Genomic DNA, 21550 nt, shown 5'->3' on the forward strand with positions numbered 1-21550 from the left:
TTCAGTTTCTAGTTTCTGGGACCACAGGAAATATTGACACCTTCAGTGTTAGCTGTGTCTCTACTGGTTTTCTCTGTTAGTCAATCTAAACTTTATTGATACCAACGGAAGTTAGGCAGTTTGAGCTCTCCTAATCAAAAAGTAAATGCTCATTTTACTTGCTCTATAGGAGTATAGCTTTTTGCTGTTGGCAAGTTTCAGTAGCTTTTGGTCGAAGGAATGGTAATGGAGTGCATTTTAATTTTTTTCCCTTTTGAAGTCATTTCTAGACAGATTGTTGTTGGCACTCTGGCCATTTGTAGTTTGTGACCATTACATTCAATTCATTCGTTCAAAATTCCAAATATACATAGTATTTTGTGTTGCTTAGTAACTTTATTTACATTTTATCGTTAATCCTTTTTTTCTGACCTAATTTCATTTACTCATCTGTCATCTGACATATTTTCCCTTAGTCTATTAATTATGTTAATTGATAGGATGTTTTTTTATAGAAGAAGAGAACTTTACAAGTGAGGACTTCCTCTTTGGATGTCTGTCAGAAGTCAGAGGATGGGGCTGGGCACAGCAGCACACACCTGTAGATTACACCTGTAATCCCAGCATTTTTGTGGGGGCCAAGACAGGAGGATCATTTGAGACCAGGAGTTTGAGATCAGCCTGGATAGCATAGTGAGGCTTCATCTTTACAAAAAAAAAAAAAAAAAAAAAAAAAAAAAAAAAAAGATTAAAAAGAAAAAGAAATCAGAGGATATCGGCTGATAGGAGTAGAGTCTCTTAGTTTACTAGCTACCAATGAGCATTGGGGAAAGAATGAATGTGGAACCAATATGCACATGTCAACTCAATTAACAATTAAGATTTCCAAATGGGTGTTTTTGTTTGTTGTTTATTCCTTTTAATCTCTACCATTTGTGTCTTTTGTCACTTCTGGCATTTAGATAGATAGCAGATCATAGCATTAGATGTCTGTAAAGCTTGGGCAATTTCTGACATATAAATGATTCACAACTTCATATGCCCCACTACTCTCCCTTAAAAATTCCTTCTTCCTAGGGGGCTGGGCCCCCCCCCCCACCTGTCTGCTGAGAGATGTTGGATGCCCTTCCCTTTATTGCAAACAGTCCACCTGCTACTTGAGATCCTTTATCAGCCAGAAAGTGCTACCACTGTTGTGCTTCATCTTCTGGTCGCAGCACACACTTGTGTTCATTGAATAATGTGGAGTTAGTATGAATTTTATTCTCCATCTCTCAATTATGTATATGTTACAGAAGGGTGTTTAACAAAGCCACACTGTGAAAACATTACTTCTAAAGGCTAACCTGCAAACCTATTAGGATACACAAGTAGGTACCTTTTAAGTCATCTTTGTTAGAGGATGCCACCTGAAGATCTCTAATGTTGGATGTATAATTGGCTTAGCCTGGTAAGAGATCATTGGCCCACAGAGGTTCAGTGGTTGCTATAGAAGCACAGGGCTAGCAGATCTTGTGGTCTGTGGAGGCCACTAGCATAGTATTCGGGGCTTTGTCATGGCTGGGTGCCAACACCTGGTGGAAAGCAGAAAGGCTGTTTCAGTGCCGCTAGGGCTAGACACCTGGTAACAATTAGACCACACCTGCTTTCTGCTGTTTGGTCTCTCCCTTTCTCTCTCCCGTGAGCTACATTTAAAAATAATCACTGAAAATCAGAAATGTTTCCAGTTCTAACCCAAATCTCTGTAACATCTCAAAAATGTGTATGTATTCTGGAGATAGTAGTAAGTAGAAGATCAAGTTTCACCTATTCTCTCATTTAAATGTAGAAGAGTATCTAATTTTTTCTGACATGAAAAATTCTCAGGCAGGTCAGCTACTTCATACAAAAACCCAAAAGTACTATAGTAGCATCCTTTATAGTGCCTAAAGCAGTGTTTACTAGGAGATATTTGTTAAATAAGTGGTCCAAAGCAAAAATGAATGGTAACGGAGTGCACTTTACTTCCATTTCCCATCTTATCAGCTTTTTGCAAGCATTATTTTGATTACAACAAACTTAAATTCCTCATTAGATTTCCGATACTGTGTTTGAACATTGCTTGAATGTCAGTCCTGGCTCTTTATGCATATATATATATGCATATACAGACTTGGCTATATCCAGACGCAGAAATGCATACTTAGTTGATGTGATTAGCTGGGGAAATTGGTTAAGTTAAAGAACGTTCTGGAAAGTTAGGTGATGCCTTTAATGTCTGAAAGTTTTGAAATAATTTCTTAGAGTGTTACTCCTTGACAGTATGCTGTATTAATCTTACTGTATTGCTATAGAGGCTATTGTAAATTCAGCCAGCATTTGTGGAGCTCCTGCCAGGTTCCCAGGCCTTTGCAGGGGCCATACTTGTCCCTCTCTTCAGGTCATTTACTATTGGACCTGATGTGCATAAATGTGAAATGTCAGTACTGACACAAAACCAACTTAGGTAGAATAGGTCCGTGGGTCTCCAGCAGTTCTTCTATTTTCATAGGAAGATTGATTCCTATGAGGTGGAAGGGCTGGAAGAATGAACAGTTTAGAAGGATGGAGAATTGCAACTGAACGGTGAAGAAGAGGAGGAGGGAGAGCATTCCAGTTAGTCGGGTTCAGTATAAGCAGAAGCTAGAGGATGACATTCGCAGTGTATCTGAGGGATAGTGAAAAGCCTGGTCTAGTTGTTGAAGTAGAGGTTTTATCTTGGAAAGAGTGAAGACAAGGTTATAGAGATCTGGAACCAGGCCCCAGAGATGTTGCAGTGCTGCAGAGCAAAGTGGTCTAGAAGGTGCTTGAGCAGCACTAGGTTGGTTCAGGAGTTGCACCACCAGGTTCCACTCCTGCTTCATCCATCAGGAGCAGAGTGATACTGGTTGTCACACAAACTCTCTGTGGCACGGTTTCCTCATTTGTAAGATGAGAACAGTGATTTTATTTATCTCATAGGGTTGCTATAAATAATAAAACAATAATGATATAAAATGCTTAGCAAAGCGCTGGGTACTTGGAGGAACTCATTCCATTTTTAGTTATTAGGCAAGGGAGAGAAATAAAGCGGATAGAATAGGTTAATTGAGGCTTGAGAAAGCTTTGTCAAATTGCCTTTTGCCTTCATAAAGTTGACGGTATGTTAGAGGTGTCACCATAATTTCCAGACTCTGTTCAAGGAGGCACAGGAAAATACATGGCGTGATGTATTGCACGAGCCCATTGTGTTTTTACTACATCCCCATTTCACAGATTTGATGAATGATCATGGTTGAAAGCCATTGAGAAATAATTAGGTCAGAGTAATTTGGAGTGTCCCTTAAAAGTCACAGAGAACTCTTATTCTGGTCAGTTAGAGGAAATGAATTATTCCACCAGAAGTAACTTGGAAGTTTGGTTTGCTTTTTGTTCTTGATTAATATTTTATATTGTGTACTCAGAGGCAATTTTACTGACTGGAATGAGAGAGAGAATTGAATCTGAATAAATCAAAGTGGAAAATGACTGTGAATATCTCTAGAAGAATTGTAGCGCCTAACTTCTATAATGCATGCCTGCTAATTGTGTTAGTTGTGTTCACACTTTGGGTAGGTAAGAAAATGGAAGGCAGCTCTCTATAAAAACGAGTTCTGTTTTAATACCCTTCCTTAAAGTTTTTCTTTAATCTTAAGATTTTTTTCTTAGCTCAAAGTAATTTTAATTCACTTACTAGTGGGAAGTTTGGATTTTTTTTTTATTTTTTATTTTTATTTTTTGAGATGGAGTTTCACTCTTGTTGCCCAGGCTGGAGTGCGATGGCGCGATCTCGGCTCACTGCAACCTCCGCCTCCTGGGTTCAGGCAATTCTCCTGCCTCAGCCTCCTGAGTAGCTGAGATAACAGGCACGTGCCACCATGCCCAGCTAATTTTTTTGTATTTTTAGTAGAGACGGGGTTTCACCATGTTGACCAGTATGGTCTCGATCTCTTGACCTCGTGATCCACCCGCCTTGGCCTCCCAAAGTGCTGGGATTACAGGCTTGAGCCACCGCGCCCGGCCGGGAAATTTGGATTTTTATTAAGCTTGATGTCTTCTGTCTTTGGAAAGATCTGAATAAGTTTGCACTTCAGACTTATTTTCATATTAGAAGCTATGAAAAATTGTACAGCATATGTGTTATACTATATGAAGAAATTGCATCTTCAGAGGGTAATATTACAAACCACTCACATTTTAATCATAGTAAGTTTTACTTCCTAAGAGCTGTTCATCTGTATCTTAATTCTGAATATTATAGATGTTTCCATATCTGGTATAGAGAGTGTTCTTATGTGCAATTTAAGTGTTTTCAAGGGTCAAAGCTTCTAAATGCTAATAGTTTCTTGTATAGCACTCCAAATATAATGCCATGCATTTACTGGAATCGATAGTTATTAGTAATAATGCTATTTGTGTTTTAGAAAATGTAAGAGATGAATCAAAAGTATGACAAATATTTGAAGAAACACATGTATTTCTTAGTCTGTGCAGTCCTTAAAATATACTCTACATATATGTGGATATATATGTACATATTTGTATATACATATGCATATATGTATAAGTAATCTATTTGGCTATATGTAGCACAAATTAGTTCTATGTCAGATATTATAAGTACTTATCTGTACTTTTTTCATTAACTACATTATGTGCCACCTTAAGTGTTAAGTACTGCATGTTAAGCATTAAACAGATTTATTCTAAATGCCTGATATGGATTTAATTGAGTCTGTCAAAAAGAACTGTTGAAGTCTTAGCCTCTGCTACCTGTGAATATGACCTTATTTGGAAAGGTCATATTCTTTGAAGGTATAATCAATTTGGGCTCTTAATTCAATAAGACTCATGTCCTTATAAGAATAAGAGAAGGCTAGGCATGGTGGCTCACACCTGTAATCCCAGCACTTTGGGAGGCCAAGGTGAGTGGATTGCTTGAGCCCAGAAGTTCAAGACCAGCCTGGGAAATATGGTGAAACCCTGTCACAACAACAACAACAACAAAAATACAAAAACTGTCTTAGCATGGTGGCATGTACCTGTGGTCCTAGCTACTCTGGAGGCTGAAGTGGGAGGATCACTTGAGTCTAGGAGGTCGAGGCTGCAGTGAGTTGTGATTGCACCCCTTCATTCCAGCCTGGGAGACAGAGGAGACTTCTTCTTAAAAAATACATATTTAAAGAAAAGGAGAGAGAGACAAACAAGGAGAACATCATGTGAAGATAGATGCATAGAGAGAAGACAGCCATGGGACTACTGGAGAAGTAGCACAATTGCATGCCATAGGGGAGAGGAAATTCTCACTAGGGAGGTTGCTACCAGAAAAAAGGACTACACCCAGCTCCCTCTGGCTAGAGAATTTAAGGGAACTGATCAAATTCAGAATCGTGGCTATGAGAAACAGGAGAGAATGTGTCCAGGCATATAGAGGAGTAATTATAAGAACAAAGCAAAACAAAATGCAGCATTAAGAACCCAGTTGACTGTTTAGTAGTACTGATTTGCAGACAAGCACACTGGTAGAGGAGCAGGACTAGCAGATGAATAGCCAAAAGGCTAAAGATCTGCAGATAAAATGTGATAACCAGAACAGGGAGAAAGTTAACAATGATTGCATTGGGTCTGAGGAAGACAAGTAAGGAAATGGATCCAGAGAAAGGTTGATTAAACTAAATTGAAAGGAAGGAGCAGAGAATCTCTGAATGGGGATATAAGCCAGAATACAGTTATTTTAAAATCAATTTATGCTTGTAAGTTCAGGTTCTAATTATAGTAAATCTTTCCTTTTCTAGTAGAAATGAGTGCTCTACTTAAAATTTCAGACTTCACTGGTAAAAAGGATTAAAGAATCAATAGCTATGGAAATATTGTAAAGGAAATGGTGATCTATGAATTCATAATCATGACGTTCTAATTAACTTCCTCATCAGTACTTGTAATAAGCATCACCCTCCTAACATTTTTGGGAAGTGAAATATTGTAAGTTGTTCAAATCAGGAACAACAGTTCTCAAATTTACTTTTTAAAAGCATAAGTGATTACATATAATTACTTTTCTTGGATTTTTCTGCAGTTTTCTTAATTTAATAAATTTAAAAGGCAATATTGAAATGATCTCATATCAAAGCCTCCTCTTTTATAATTCAGTGATATAGTCAGTGAACAGACCTCGGTCTTGGTGACTTGTGTGAAAAGCACTTTGAAACTCCCTGTTCACAGATTCATCTTAATACGCGTATAATAGTCATCCAAAAAGCTAGTCAGGGAGAATACCTGTCAGCAGCTTAAATTTCCTTGTTTAACGTCATGGAAATAAAAACATACCTCCTTCTCCTTGGGAGGCTGTCAGGTCTGATCTAGTTCCCATAGCTGCAGTATTCGTATTTCCAAATATGCCCTCTTTTGCTGATTCTGCTGCCTTTGAAAAGAGATGGGATGGGGAAATCTCACCACCCAGCCCTTCAGGGCCTCTTCTCAGACCACAATCCAGGCTGCTGACGCTGACTGTGGTAAGGCTGGAGTTGACAGCTAACACACTTTTTTCTGGCCTTCTCATTTACCATTCATATGCCATTAACATTCATATCCATAGTTTTGGAGATTGTGTCTTGTTGTCTTTGTAACTGGCAGAGTAGGCATATAGGACTAATTTCTTGTCCACCCATAGTGCTCCTTCTTTCAATTGGAGTTTCTGTCACTTGATCATGTTCCGTTTAACACTTTATTAATAAATTTTGATATATTGCTCCATAATTGTTTCTTGTGGATAAGTCTCTACTCCCTGGTGTGATTTTAATTAATAATTCAAGGAGGCAGGGATTATGCCTTAACACATTCTTTGTAAAGATCCCTTCAAGAAGAAACCCAAGAAATTATACATAGGATCAGTTCTTAGAATGTGTGCAATTATTCAGTTTTTCAATAAATACTTATTTAAACACTTGCTTTTTGCCATCTACTCTGCTAGGTAGGGTTGGATAGCCAAGCAGTGAATCCACAGAGCTTACACTCTAGTGGGAGGTCCAGATGAGTACATCAGATAATCTAAGCCAGTCTAAGACAGTGTGATATTTGATTTGAGAGGATAAGTATGAGTTGTTATGTATGACTGTGGTCTATGTGTATAGAGGAGGCTCTTCTGCAGCTTTGAACGAACACCTAGGAAGGTGACCTTTGAAATCAGCTGATACCTGAAAGGATATATAAGGGTTGGCCAGACTTAACAGAGGTGGGGAAGGGTGAGGGGATAAAGACAGGGTGCTCATTTGGAAGAAGACCTATCTAGCTAGAGAGTAAAGAGGTACATTATGGCTTGAGCACAGAGTTCAGGTAGGGGTGGGGAGGCCGTAAAAGTGACAGGGATCTGAAATGGCCTTATTAAGTGTTTGGGTATTATTCTAGGAATGGGGATTTTTAAAGCCAGAGAACAGCATGATCAAATTTATATAGTTAGAAAGAGTCTTCCGGCTGTGCTGTGGAAGATGGTTTGGCAGAAAAGAGCTGTAGGAAGACAATTTAAGAGTTAATTGAGTGATAGATAGTAGAGAGGATAGTGATCTGAACAAGGTGGCTAAGTGGAGGGATTCAAGAGACATTTAGCAGGGAAAGTCCTTGAAAATTATTGGATTGTTGGAGAGGGGTGCAGTAAGAGAAAGACATGGTCAAGGGTGATTGGAAGTTCTCTTCAATTCTCTGTTCCCCCTCCCATTCCTCTGTCATTGATTTTAGGCAACCATAAATTTAGAGATATAATATTCATGGTCATAAAATAAATTTATGTGGGCCTTATAGGACATTTATGTTCAATTGTAATATTTTCTATAATCTCTATTGGAAGGCTTTTAGATTACAGAGATAGTTTCTATGTTAAAGGCACTCTGTTAAAATATTAAACAGCATTCCTGGGTACATAATTTATAATAATTAAAAATTCACCATATTTAATATTTCAGGGAAATATAAATATATATAACCACAGTTTCCAATCACATTATGCCATTAAAAGACAGTTAATTAATGATGTATTTATTAGGCAGGAAAAGAATGTGAACTTTCAGTATAGAACTTACCCATTGCCCAGCCATAAATGAAATAAAAATCTGGGCATAAATATAATGAAAATATTTGTTAGATATACAGGTATCTCCAAGTAGTTCCAGGAGTTATTAAGAGGCATTCGTGGTTCTCTGGAAGAGTCTGGGCCAATACTCAAATGCAACAGTTTATCACTTTGGGATTATGCTTCTTTGATAGGGAATCACCAGTGGCTGTTTCACTCCTAAGTGCCATCTAGGCAGTTATTTTTTCCCTTTCTTCATCTATTCCTCCCTTTCTTTCTTCCTTTAAAAAAGAAACAGATTATTTACCAGACCTCCCTTAAATTCTTGGACTTGAGAAGTACTCTCAAGAGGTATTAAAGAAAACGGAACCTGGCACCTTTGTTTTGGTCTTGGCTCTACCAAAATCAGCTCTGTACTTATGAATTTGCTACATCTCAGGATCTTGATTTCTACATCTGTAAAATGAGAAAACTGAAGTAGACTATTGTTAAGGGGACTCCCAGCTATGATTCTTTTATCCTGCCTTTATTTTCCTGGTCTTATGTATTCAGTTGCTTCCAGGCCTTTGTTTACTTGAGGTTTCCACTGGTACTTGAGATTTGCTATCAGAGCTACCCCCTCATGTTGTAGCTTCCATGGTTTGTCCTCTGCCCCCACTGGTAGTACCAAGGGACTAGACTAGAATAAGCAACTGGTAAGGAGCCCAGGGGAGAAGGAGAGAGCACGGCAGCTGAAAGTCCCATGTTTAAATACTTATACTCTGCCTACACATCATGCAGGAAAGTTGCCCTTTTGCAGCATTCCTTATCATTACTATTATTTCTTTTAACCAGACAAATGTTTGAGTTTTTTTACTTGTTTTTATTTTGTGTATATGTGCATTCTTTTAAATTGGGGTGGGAGAGATGGGATGATTGCTGAAGAGGGCAGAGGAGAAACTACAGAACATTTTCTTGCAAACTATGCTGCCTCTCCAGACAAAAAGCACAGATTTTCTTACTAAGGTTATAGTTCTCTCCCATTCCAAGTCCATTCTGGCAACCCCACCTCCACATTCATCCTCAGGTACTGTTCTATAGCATGTTTGTGACCCCTTCCTTCCTTGCTAACATATGTCCTTCTCAAATCTGCCTTCAAGCTTGTTTCCTTCAGAAATACTGCTTAACCCCACTTGTGATTGGTCACCAATCACATTTAAGCCCCCTGGACTTCATTGTTACTGTTTTAAAACATATTTAGTTTCAGACACAAAATAGGAAAATACCAAGTCATTTGTATATGTTGTGGTATGTATACAGTAATATTTTCTATTGCATATTTTAAACACACTGGAAATAGTGTGATTTTTCACGTATTCTGTTTAGTTTTTGAAATGAAAGATATGAAGAGTAAAGAGTAATCCTACTGCCATGAAGTCATTTGACCTCACTTGTTTCCTCTTACTCATTGTGATTGCTGTGACTGATGAAGTTAATCCCAGCTTGGACATTGGCCTGTAGGATTTTGCAAAATGATTCTTTAAAGGACTATAAGAATGTGGTCATTTAAAGCTGTTTCAGAAAAATGTATTGCTCCTACTGTGATATTAGAAATGGCAATTTTTAAACTTATGTCAAAATTTGACTATGAAATGGATAATTTTTAAAGCTGCCTTGGTCTACTGCTTGATGCATTTTAGATTTGAAATGAATCTTTGAACACCTGTATGGCTGCAGTAACAGTAGTTAAGTTTGTTGGTTTTCCACTTAGTCATCTATCACTTTAGTAAGAAGCTAATGCCTATCAGTTGGAGAAAAAGCAAATGCTTTGCATTGACAGTCTCCCCTACCCTCTATTATTGTCATTTTTTTAAGCCGTCACTGCTGTGGCTTCTAAAATGCACGTTTTTGAATGGTTTTTTGCAGTGAATTATCTCTTGTAGATATCAAAGTCCACTAGAAAAAGTATTGGGTTTTTTGTTTGTTTTGAATCTTGCAAACAGTAATGCTTCTTTACCACTCACCCTCCCCCCACCCTCATTCTCATGCTCCACGTTCCCGTTTGCTTATAGTTGTCAACGACCATGATCTCTGGACCCACGGATACAGTAACAAGTTCGTTAGTGATTTTCAAATAAGGTGCAAATCAAGGGATGGCTTTGTCCCCACTTCCGCGCAGGTGGGACAGACTTGGGGAAGACCAGCTGAGGAGACAAATTCTCAGGGTGAGTCAGTCTCATCACTGACCGTTGCTTTTAAACCCGCCAGGAAAAATATGCCAGTCATTGTTATGATGAAAACAACCGAAGGGGTCGGTGGTGAGGATAAGAAGAACCGAGATAATATTTGGCCAGAGCTACGTGTAGCACAGGAGCCAGGGCGGCAGCTGCACCTGCGAGGAGCGCAGGCAGCGGGCGCGACCTCCGGGCGTGGTGGTGGGCGTGGCCGGGCGACGGGGGCGTGGCCGGGCGGCGGGGCGGGCGGTGCCGCCGGTTGGAAGGGGGTGGAGTTGCCCTTGGAGGCGGCACCGGACCTGGGCCCCGAGGCCCGCCGCGCCCTATCGGGCCTGAGCCGAGTGGCCCCACGGAGCCGACGCGCTCCCGCCTGCAGGGGGAGAGCGGACGGGGTGCGGGGACCGGCCAGGCCGCGGCGGGTGCTGTTTCTCTTTCACTTTCCTTCACTCTGAGGCCGGCGCGCTGGAGGGCGAGGAGCGGCGGCAGTGGCGGCCGCTGGGTAGGTACCGGGCGGGCTAGGGAGCGGTCGGGACGCCAGGCTCCCCGCCCAAGTTTGCGCCTCAGGCGGGAGCGACACTTCCAGACACCTGCCCCGGCCGGCCCCGCCTGGAGCCTGGAAGACCCTTCGGGTGCAGGGGACGACCGGCCGGGGTGGGGACTTCGGAGCCGTTCCTCGGTCGGCGGGGAGAGGGACAGGCTGCCGACGCCGGCCCGGGAAAGGCGGCTCGTTCTCCCTGGCCTGAGCAGCGCGCCCGCGGGGCCTGGGCCCGCGCACCTGCCGGGCGGGCGCGGCGGTTCTGGGACAGCAGCACTGGGCTGTGCCGCTGGGTCCTGTCGGAGAACGCAGAAAAGTTCCCCCTCGCCCCCGCCCGGTCATTGCAAGTTCTTGCTTCCCTTAAATGTCTTGGTCACAGAGCTCTGTGCCTTAGGATCTTAGCACCACCTCAGGTCGGGACCGTGCATTTCCTCTTCCAAAGGACTTTCTCTTACTTTGGAGCTTCATGGCAAACCTGTGGGAAAGGCAAGGCAGTTAATCCCAATTTATAGAGGAGAAAGCCGAGACCTAGGCACAGATAAGAAACTCTTTGCTGAAGGTCATACAGGGCTAAGGGCCAGAACCCTGATCCCCTGTCTGTTCATTATGCTTGCTTTCTGTTACACCCACGAATACAATTTCCCAAGAGGATAGAATAATTACACGCAGAGCCTATTCCCTGCACATTGGCAGTGGGTATGTGTTGATGGAATGCCTTTTACCTTTCCGGTTGCTTTATACTTACCAATGAGTTAACAGCTAAGATAGGGGAAAGTTACTGTTCATAGAATGCACTTAGGAAAATAAACACTTTTCATGTTGTGTTTTCTGAAAGGATACGTATTTTACAGTTAAAAAACCTGAGCCAGGAAAGTAACGTTACCCAGGTTATAAATCTAAATGTGACCAGTTTCTTTTGGAGAGTTTTTGGTCTAATAAAGAAGGTAAAAAATGAAAAACTATAAATCATCATAAAAGGAAAATGTAACAGGAATGAAGTAAGCATTAAAAACTAGGGAAAGATTGCACTAAGGAGAGCATTGAAGAAGGATTTGGGGGATAGGTAGACTGCAGACAGAGGAGAGAAAGGGCTTGTTGATAGAGTGCATAGAACTTGGAGACAGGACAGTGGGAGAGGAGTGATCCCTTCAGGTTGAAGAAACTTGTTGAAGAGTATATTAAGGTTAACCTAAAGAAGGTCTTACGTGACAGAATGAGAAACATTTTTTCTGTTTGTAAAGAGAAGACACATTCGTTGATAAGAAGACCCAAGTGCCACAGAATAAAATGTGCCTGGTAGCAGAATATACGATGGACTGCAGGTGTAGAGATGATATACAATTAGAGCAGCCGAGCATGGAATGGCAGAGAACATCAACTTGATTTGACTCGTAACTGGATGTAGGGTTCCCAAAATGGAAATGGGGAACATTTTGATAGGATAATGACTTGTTTTTAATCTTCTAACTTGTATTGGCAGGGACTTCTAATAGAGCAGTCAAGCAGATAGTTAAAATGCGTTAGTGAAGAGGTAAAGATGTCAAACTGGCGTTACTAGCTTTGGGTGTCTTTAGTATAGAGGTGATAGTTGAGGTTCCAGGACTGGATGAATTTGTCATTTCGAATTAAATTATAGCAGATTTGCAAGTTAATAGTACAGTGAAGGATATATTCTATTCACCTAATCACCCAATTGGGAACCTGCAACACTTGCTGTTAATAGAATGACATTAATACGTTATGAAGAATTTGATGCCTCTTTCTCTCATCTTTTTGAAATCATTTTGGAAATAGACATGGGAAAGCAGAACCACCAAAAGGAGTGATGGTCAACGATCTCATGATAAATCTGGATGCTAGTTCTCATGCCTCAGGACGTCCTACTGGGAACGCCACACCAGCTCCTGGGATCAGACTTTCATCTACTTAGGACCCCTCTTTGCCCGAACTACTAAAGCCAGTCTTAGCTAGCCACGAATGGCTACCCAAAGGAAACACTTGGTGAAAGATTTTAATCCTTATATTACCTGCTATATCTGTAAAGGGTATCTGATCAAGCCAACCACAGTGACGGAATGCCTCCATACATGTAAGTATTCTTTTAGGTTATTATATCTGTCAAAGGTTATATGTACATTTATTCTATTAAAATTGCCATGTTTTGTTTTTATATATTTTGTAACTTTTAAGAAATGAGTATTCTAAGAATTATTTTAACTTTGAATTCATTTTCAGAATATTTGTAATTGGGATGCCAGTGGCATGAAATTCTGCTTGTGTTATTTGAATCTCCATAGTTGACTTTCATCACATTGTAAAATGTTCTAAAAATCATAAGCATATTGTCAGTTATGGTTTTTTTAAGTGAACTATTTCAGGTTTTTTTTTTAAAAAAATAAGGAATTAATCTCAGAGATTCTTTTAGGGTATGCAGACTCTAAATCCCTTGTTCTCAAAGTGTGATTCCTAGACTAGTGGCACCAGTATCATCACAAGTTCTAGGAACTTGTTAGAAATGCAGATTATCAGGTCCTACTCTAGACTTAATGAATTGGAGACTGAGAGTGGGTCCAGCAACGTGTGTTTTAACAAGCCCTTCAGATGATTTTGAAGCATGCTCAAGTTTGAAAATCACTGTTCTAATAGTAACATACCTGTGGAACTCCTAGCAAATTTATTCTCAACTGTCCCATTGGAAGAGGAAGAGACACATTTTATTGCCCACTTATGCCAAGATTACACATACTTTTTGTGTTTCTGCCAGCATGATTTCATTTTTTACTCCAGTGAAAATAATTCCAGTAAGTTCTAGTTTAATGCCTAGTATGTGCACCAAAATAGATATATACTTGATTTCATCTTAGCTTTACAGTGTCCTGGGAGCAGTTTGGAGTGGATGTAGCGAGAGAAAAGGTATAGAGATTATCTTTGTTTTATGAATGTGGAAACTAACAGTTAAGTAACTTGTCTAGTCTCATAGCTATTGAGTGGTGGACCTATATTCAACTCCAAAACCCATGCTCTTTAATATACCATGATACCTTTTTTTTTTTTCTTTTTTGGTAAGCTTTCAGCTGTTCTTGCTCTGCTGAACTGACATAGTGTTATACCAGTAGTTTTAAATGGATGCTATATAGAATAATCTGGCAGTGATTGAAATGGCAAATTTTGTGTTACATTCATTTTACCACAATAAAAAATAGAATCATTTGGGCAACTATCTAAGCATACACATGCTCAGGACCCTGTCTGGGGAGATACAGTGGGTCTTGTGATAGGTCTGGGCATGTGTATTTTGGAAAAGCTTCCCAAGTGATGCTGATGTATACTTCTTTGACATATTACTGGCACATGCTATTCAATTAGCAATTAACTATGAACTATCTTGTATTATTAGTTTGCTGTTGCCCTGTATTGTTATTTAACTTGAATAGTTAATAATTAACTTATCGAACAGACATTTATTGAGTGCTTTCTGTGTGTCAGGCACTGTGCTGGGGCACACAGGATACAGTAGGGCACAAAATGGTAAAAACATCTCTGCTCAAGAAGTATAATTCTAATAGGAAAACTAATAAAAAGTATATGCAATGTTAATGATAAATGATATGAAAAGGAACAAAGCACGATTGTAGAGAGGAGACATGGGGTTACTTTATCGAGCGTCAGCCTCTTTGATGTGATGACATTTGAACAGAAACCTCAGGGGACTGAAGGAATCCGTGGATATATGGGAAGAGCAGTCTATGTAAAGGGAAAATCAAGTACAGAGGCCTTGAGATGGAAATACACTTGGCCCGTTCAAGGAACAGCAAATCAGTTAGAAGCCTATTACTGTAGGAAAGCCAAAAGATTATAGGGCCTTCAACCAAGGTTATAAGATATGAAATGGAGGTGGCAAAGGGTGGTTGTATTATGGACATACTTTGAAGGAAGAACCAATTGGCTGCTCTAGCATGGGGACTTTATCTTCTGCTTCCCATTGCACCTAGCATGGAACCTGGACCCAGTCCACAGTGTGTTTTGTTTTGCTTCTTTGAGCATTCGTATGTCGTTCTTAATTTTTTGATTCATCCAGCAAAAACTGACAACTCTGGATGATGAGAAGAAAGCACAGGCTCCCTAATTTCTATCTATATGCTACAAATTTTACATTTATCCTTTGGAAAAAAAATTTTCTTTGGGTCATAATGAAATCTCAATTTAAATGTAACTTTTTTTAAAAAAGGAAAACAAAAGATTATAGAAGTATAAACAATTAGCTTATAAGCAAAGGGTTTTTTTTTTGTTTTTTTAATGTTCTCAACAGTAATTTAAAGCCTAAAGGGGTAAATTAAATGAGTATTCCCTTGTTAGAAATATTTATATACAAATAAATACAAGTATGTATTTGTACAAATAAGGGAATACTTTGCAAGTGGGATAGTTTTTTCCTATAGGCCTCAATATAAATGCGAAAGTTTTCTCATATGTAATGTAGGATAGATACAGTTGTTCTGTGATTTGGGATGGGTATAAAATCAAATGACCAAATGGGAAAGGCAGAAAGTGAGAAATGTTAAGTGGCATTGTAGTGCCCCATAATATTTTAGATCTTGACTTAGGCATATATAAAGGATATCTTATTTACTTTGTACAGAGTCTACAATTTTATGATGCTATAAAGATTGAGTTAAGTAAAGAATGAGTAAACACCAGTTTTTATGGAGATGCATAAGAAAATACAAAGATTTTGGTCTTACTATTCAAGTGTGAAATACATAAATGAAGCTTTATTATTTGTGTGCAAAATCAGACATCGAACCTGCCCTTCTGGACTGTCTGGTCAAGTGAAGAAAGAGCAATCAAGTTAAGAAATACATGAAAAAAAATGCTGTTAAGTGCAATGAGGAATGACATAGGTTGATATAATAGCAGATATGTATCAGGATATTGGAGCAGAATGAAATGCTGAAGAAACTTGTGTTTTGTGAAATTCCTAAAGCTACAAGTCATATGTCATCTCAAACAGATAGTAGCCCTTGAGTAGTGGTGCAAAGGACTACATATGGGTGGGAGGCAGGGATCATTAATAGCTCTCTGTTTTGATATGGATAAATGAAGTTACTCTAGTCTTCTTTCAAATGACTATGCAAGTGCATTTCAACTCTTTCTTCATCCTCAAACCAGATAGGTTGGTTCTCCCCCATTCTCTCAGAAATTTTGATGCCAGCATTGCTGGGCAGCCCTTTAGATGTAGAAACAAGGGCCCAAAAGGTGAGCTCATCAAAAGGAAATAGGAGGTAGAGGTGGTGGGGCAGCCCAGAGTCCTGGCAGAAGACGCAAAAAAAAAAAAAAAAAAAAAAAAGCATAATAAAAACCACATCTTTTAACTAGACTCTTTTCACCTACTAATACCACTTCCCTTCAGTAGACCGAGGACATTTGATAGATAAAATTTTTAAATGAGTTAAAATCTTCAAACGCAAAGGAGTTTTAGCTTTAAATAATCCCTTGATAACTAGATGAACTAAATCCACATTAGCCATGGTTTACATGTCTGTGAGATAATTTTAATAGCCAGCAAACCAAAGGAAATAAACACATTTGTACAAATAATTATTTAATTATTCAAACAGTAATTACATATCAGGCACTTTGCCAGCCACTGGGGCTAGAGCGGTAAATAAGATAAATATGAAATATATACTCTATTGAGCAAACTTATACACCAAGAAGAAATTTCTAACACATGTAGTTAGATGTTTTATTTTTTTTCCTATGTGAACTTATCTACTCTGAGACTTCAGCTACCTATATTGAGGCCTCTCAAATCTTTATTTTTGGCTTACACTTTTCTTCTCAGCTGCAGAATCCTACTGGATGTCCACTTGGATGTCCTGAAGCCACCTGAAATGCAGCATATCTACAAATGATCAAATGGGATGCCAGCACTCAGTTATCCAAGCAAGAAATATGCTGCATGCTTGACTGTCTTTACCCTTACTGACAAAACTGGGCAAAGTCCTGCTGGTCTCTCTCTTTAATATTTCTCAAATCTCTCCCTTCAGTTTCATCCCTCTGTTACTGTTTTCATTCAGGTTCTTATTACATTTCACCAAAGCCACTGCAGCACATTCTTAAATGTGTCTAAGTGGTAATAATTAAAGAACAGCTTACTGTCTTCATTGTTATCACTCTTAACCTACCTTACAATTTCCTAAAGTTATCCTGTTGCCCTCAGGATAAATTAAAGCTACTTAGTGGTGACTGGTTTCTGCCTACCACTTCCTCCCCTACCACCTGACACTCACACATGCAAATACTTGGTTCGGCTGTTTGTTCTCCTTGGAATGAATGCCGCCTCTACCCAGCTAGCAGTTACCCATCCTTTAAAATTCATCCCCTCTAAGGTGTGCCCTACCATGTGCAGATTTGGGTTAAGTGTCTTAATAAAAGCTTAAATGAATAAATGCATGGCTGGTAAGTTATTTTATTGAGTATTTTTCCTTTCAAAGATTCAAGTGCAGTGATAGGTAACTTGAAAGGCATATAGCCAGCGTTGGTTAGGAATTACAAATTTAGTAAAACTGTCTCCTAGAATCTACATAGGCATCTTTGGGATCTTAGGGAGAGGGAGAGACTCTGAACTAGGGGCTAGAAATTGATGGCCCTAGATTAAGGGATGGTCTGTCTCTTTCACCAGGTGACAGTGATGAAAAGAAAAACTTTAAAATTGCTTAGAATTTATCTGCTGGGTGTGGTATAGGTTGTTGATTTAAAGTGAAAGACTTTTTACTTAAACTAAGGACAGAGGAGCTTTGTTCCAGCAGCTCAAATGTGACCAATACAGTGTATTCGTTCTTAACACTTTGGTAATCAGAGGCCCCTGTAAGAATTTAGTAATTGTTTCCTCAGAAAAAGAAAAAAAAAAAAAAGATGTTTGTAGACATAGAGTTCTGTGGTACAAAAAAGGAAAGCTTTCTTTTCTCTTTCTATTCTTCAGAGATTATAGCAGTAATCCCTAACTTTGCAAAAACACATCGTTATCCTTAGTTTTTAACTTCTGCAAAGAAGGCTTAATTGATAATATAGTTGATGTGATAAGAGACTCTGCGATTTTAAGTGGTAATATGTAAGAAGGAATAACCTAATCATAAGATGGCAAAGTTTACCAACCGTTTATTGTTTTTGAAAAAATATAAATACGTACTTAAGGTACAGAGAACTCATGATGCTTTGATACTCAGTTTTAAAAAATCCTGCACTACATACATATACTAAAAGTACAGTCTCTGAATTAGCTGTATCTGCCATCGGCAACATCACCTGGAAACTTATTAGATAGAAATGTAAATTTTGGGACTTCACTGTAGACTTATTGAATCAGAATCTCTAGAGAAAAGGCCAGAAATCTGTAATAACAAACCCTGCAGGTGATTCTCTAGTATGCTAACGTTTAAGAAGCACTGCTCTGGACCAGACATTTGTAATGCTAGCATCCCTTAAAGTAGGCAGTTTGTACTTTTAATCATAGAGTTGTTAAAATAAATGCTAATAAAGGAATGAAATATTAGCTGTTGTTTATTGAATGTTTGTTATATGGGGTATCATGAGATTTTCATTCATTGTTTTATTTAACCAAGAACCGTTCTAGTTAAGTGGCATTATTTAAACATCAACAAATGTTCATTAAGTTTTACATGTGCCAGTCATTATTATTCTAGCCACTGCAACACAGCAATAAATAGAATACGCATAGTCTGTGCCCTTCGAGAACTTAACATAGTTATAATAGGAGAGACAGACAATAAGCAAATAAAGTGGAATTTCAGGTGTTGTACATGACAAATGCTCTGAGTTAAAAACAGAAAGGTGTTTCTTGGGAGTTCCCATCTGAGCAGAGACTAAAATAATAGAAAGGAGCAATCTTTGAAGAGGTTTAGGGAATCACATTTCAGATTCTTATTCCAGAGATGAGACTGAGGAAGATTAAATAACACAGCCAGTAAGGGCTAGAGCTGGATTCTGAATCCTGACTATCTGACTCAGGTACATGTATGTAACATATGTTACTACATTTTCCTAATTTTATTTTTTTTTCTGCTTAGCTTTATTTTCTAAAATTTCTTTAAGCAACATACTAATTTAAAATTATAGTTTATACTATTATAAATCTCTTCTATGTTTTCATGACTATGTAACTGTTACGTACCCAATACTGATCTGAATTTATTTTTCTGAATGAATAGCCATTTTAATGAAAAAAAGTATGCTTTGAACTTTGCAGTAATGTATTCTTAATAAGAATAAAAAACTTGTTTTGGAATAAAAATCAAAGACCAAAATAGAAATTATAGTCTCAGTAGGTGCAGATATGATGCTTTAAGATATACTAAAAATGAGGTCATTGGTATACTGATGTTACAAATTTCAAACAGTATTTTGGCAAAAACTAGTCATTCATTCATGAAGGTGATTATAGTGTTCATTTTGATGACTTTTTTTAAATAAAAAAAATAATTATAGGTCTTAATCTCAGTGTCATCTATTAGTAATAATGTTGAAGAATTATGTGTATAGTTCTTTTAGCTTTTAAAACTGCATTAGATAGGAAGGAATGTTTAAACAATTGAGCAAGTGTCACAGTGGACACTAGTGCACAAAACCAAGGGATAACAAGTAAAAAAAGTGAAATCTTCTATTATTGACTTCTGAGAATATATCTTGATCAGAATGAGTTGGAACTGATATCAGTGTTGGGTTGAGAAAAATTATGTAACCTAAAATACAAAAGTATTCGTGGTTAGAAATCACAGTTAGTATACAGGTATGTTTAAGAGTCTAGCACAAGGGTTCAGTATAAGCATTATAAACAATTAGTCTATCTTTGTAAAAAAGAGAAAGATAATTTTCATATGGATACTCTGAAGACTTCACAACTACCGATGTTTTATACGTACTGTTTTTTACCAGTATTATATCAAAAATTTTAAAACCAGTGAGCAAAGGTATATTTTCTCAGAATATATATGTATTCATATATACATATATTAATATATAATATCAGAACCATTGACATTCAGTTAATAGAAAATGTCAGTGTTATATTTTAGTTTATATTGAATTAACTTATTATTTATTTAGAGACAGCGTCTCACTCTGTTACCCAGGCTGGAGTGCAGTGGCAAGATCTTGGCTCAGTGCAACCTCCCCACCTTCCACAGGCTCAAGCGATCTTCCTGTCTCAGCCTTCTGAGTAGCTGGGTCACAAGTATGCACCACTATGCCCAACTAGATTTTTTTTAGAGATGGGGTTTTGCCGTGTTGCCCAGGCTGATCTTGAACACCTGGGCTCAAGTGATCACCTGCCTTGACCTCCCAAAGTGCTGGGATTATAGGCATGAGCCACTGTGCCCAGCCTATTTATTTATTTTAGAGATAGGGTCTCACCATGTTTCTTGGGCTGGTCTTAAACTCCTTGACTCAAGCAGTCCTCCCACCTCAGCCTCCCATAGTACTGGGATTACAGGCACAAGTTACCAGTGCCTGGCCTAACTTACTTTAATTGTCAAAAAAAATTACTAGTAAACACAGAATCTCCTCCCTTCCTTTAGTTGAAAACGTAAGCTTCTTTGTGACTTGACTGCAATAGTAACATGGGTAGGATCTACAATTTTGGCTCCCTTTAAGTATTCCTAACCATTGTGTTCTCATTTATATTATAAATCACTACTGAGCACTTTGTCTTCCAGATACAATTCTAGACACTTGAGACTCTTCAAGCAATCTAGTAGACAATGAACAGATCCTAGTGTATATTATATTAGGTGATGACTACTGTAGAAAAAGGGAAAGTCAAGTTGGTAAAGGAAATTGGCCAATGAGGTATTACAGTTTAAGTAGTTGTGTTCAGGGTAGGCCTCATTAAGAGAGTGACATTTGAACAAAGACCAGGTAAAGGAGTAGGCCAATCAGATATATGCGGGGAGACGTGTTTCAGGTAGAGAGGATAGCAAGATTAAAGACTAAAGCAGGAATGTGACTGACATGTTGAGAAATGACCTGAGGCCCATATGGCTGGACAGCAGTGAGTGAAGGAACGTTGAGACATTATGGGGGTGGGCAAAGCCACAGGCACATGGTACAGTTCTTGTAGAGCTATCTTAAGGATTTTACTTTTACTCTGAGAGAAATGAAGGTCCATTTTAGACAGAGTTTTGAGTAGAAGAATGATCTGACTTATGTTTAAAAGAATCACTCAGACTACGACGTTGAAAGCAAACCTGTTAGGAGGCCACTGCTGTAATCCAGGCACGAGATGATAATGGCTTGCATCAAGGTCGTGGTAAAACGTGATCTGAATCTTAACAAGATTTTGAAGGTAGATTCATATTTGCTAATGAATTGTATGCGGGTCATGAAAAGAAACAGGAATGTAAGCTATGAGGTGTTCAAATGGAGATTTTCATTGGGAGCTTGACTCCTGGAATGATCAGTATATGGATCATTATTTAAACAATGAAAGTTTGAAGGGAGGACCAAAGACTGAGCCCTGGGGCACCACTGTGGCATTTACCTATCAGGATGAAAAGAAGGAATCAATGAGATAGGAGGACAGTGGGAAGGGTGGGTCCTGGAAGGCAAAATAAACACCCAGTGTTGAGGTGAGATTAACTGTGTTAAGTGGGTTGAGTAAGATGGGGTTGTGAACAGATTTAGCAGTACATAAGTCATGGTGGTCTT

The 21550-nt window shown here is 38.6% G+C and overlaps 1 protein-coding gene across 4 annotated transcripts in view; it reads left to right on the forward strand.

Moving 5' to 3' along the window:
• The window catches only part of PCGF5 (polycomb group ring finger 5), a 121985-nt gene that overhangs the window by 44985 nt on the left and 55450 nt on the right, over nucleotides 1-21550 (forward strand). For 2 of the 4 annotated variants that reach the window (XM_039465222.2, XM_074382568.1), the window contains exon 2: nucleotides 12620-12914. In XM_039465222.2, the coding sequence (XP_039321156.1) occupies nucleotides 12803-12914 (112 nt within the window). In that variant the 5' untranslated portion in view covers nucleotides 12620-12802. Of the gene's footprint in view, nucleotides 1-10128; nucleotides 10282-10613; nucleotides 10790-12619; nucleotides 12915-21550 lie in introns of those variants that run through there. The other 2 variants (XM_074382567.1, XM_003922403.3) reach the window with 2 other exon arrangements.

The sequence above is a fragment of the Saimiri boliviensis genome, chromosome 12 (assembly GCF_048565385.1).
Source record: "Saimiri boliviensis isolate mSaiBol1 chromosome 12, mSaiBol1.pri, whole genome shotgun sequence".
Taxonomy (NCBI): domain Eukaryota; kingdom Metazoa; phylum Chordata; class Mammalia; order Primates; family Cebidae; genus Saimiri; species Saimiri boliviensis.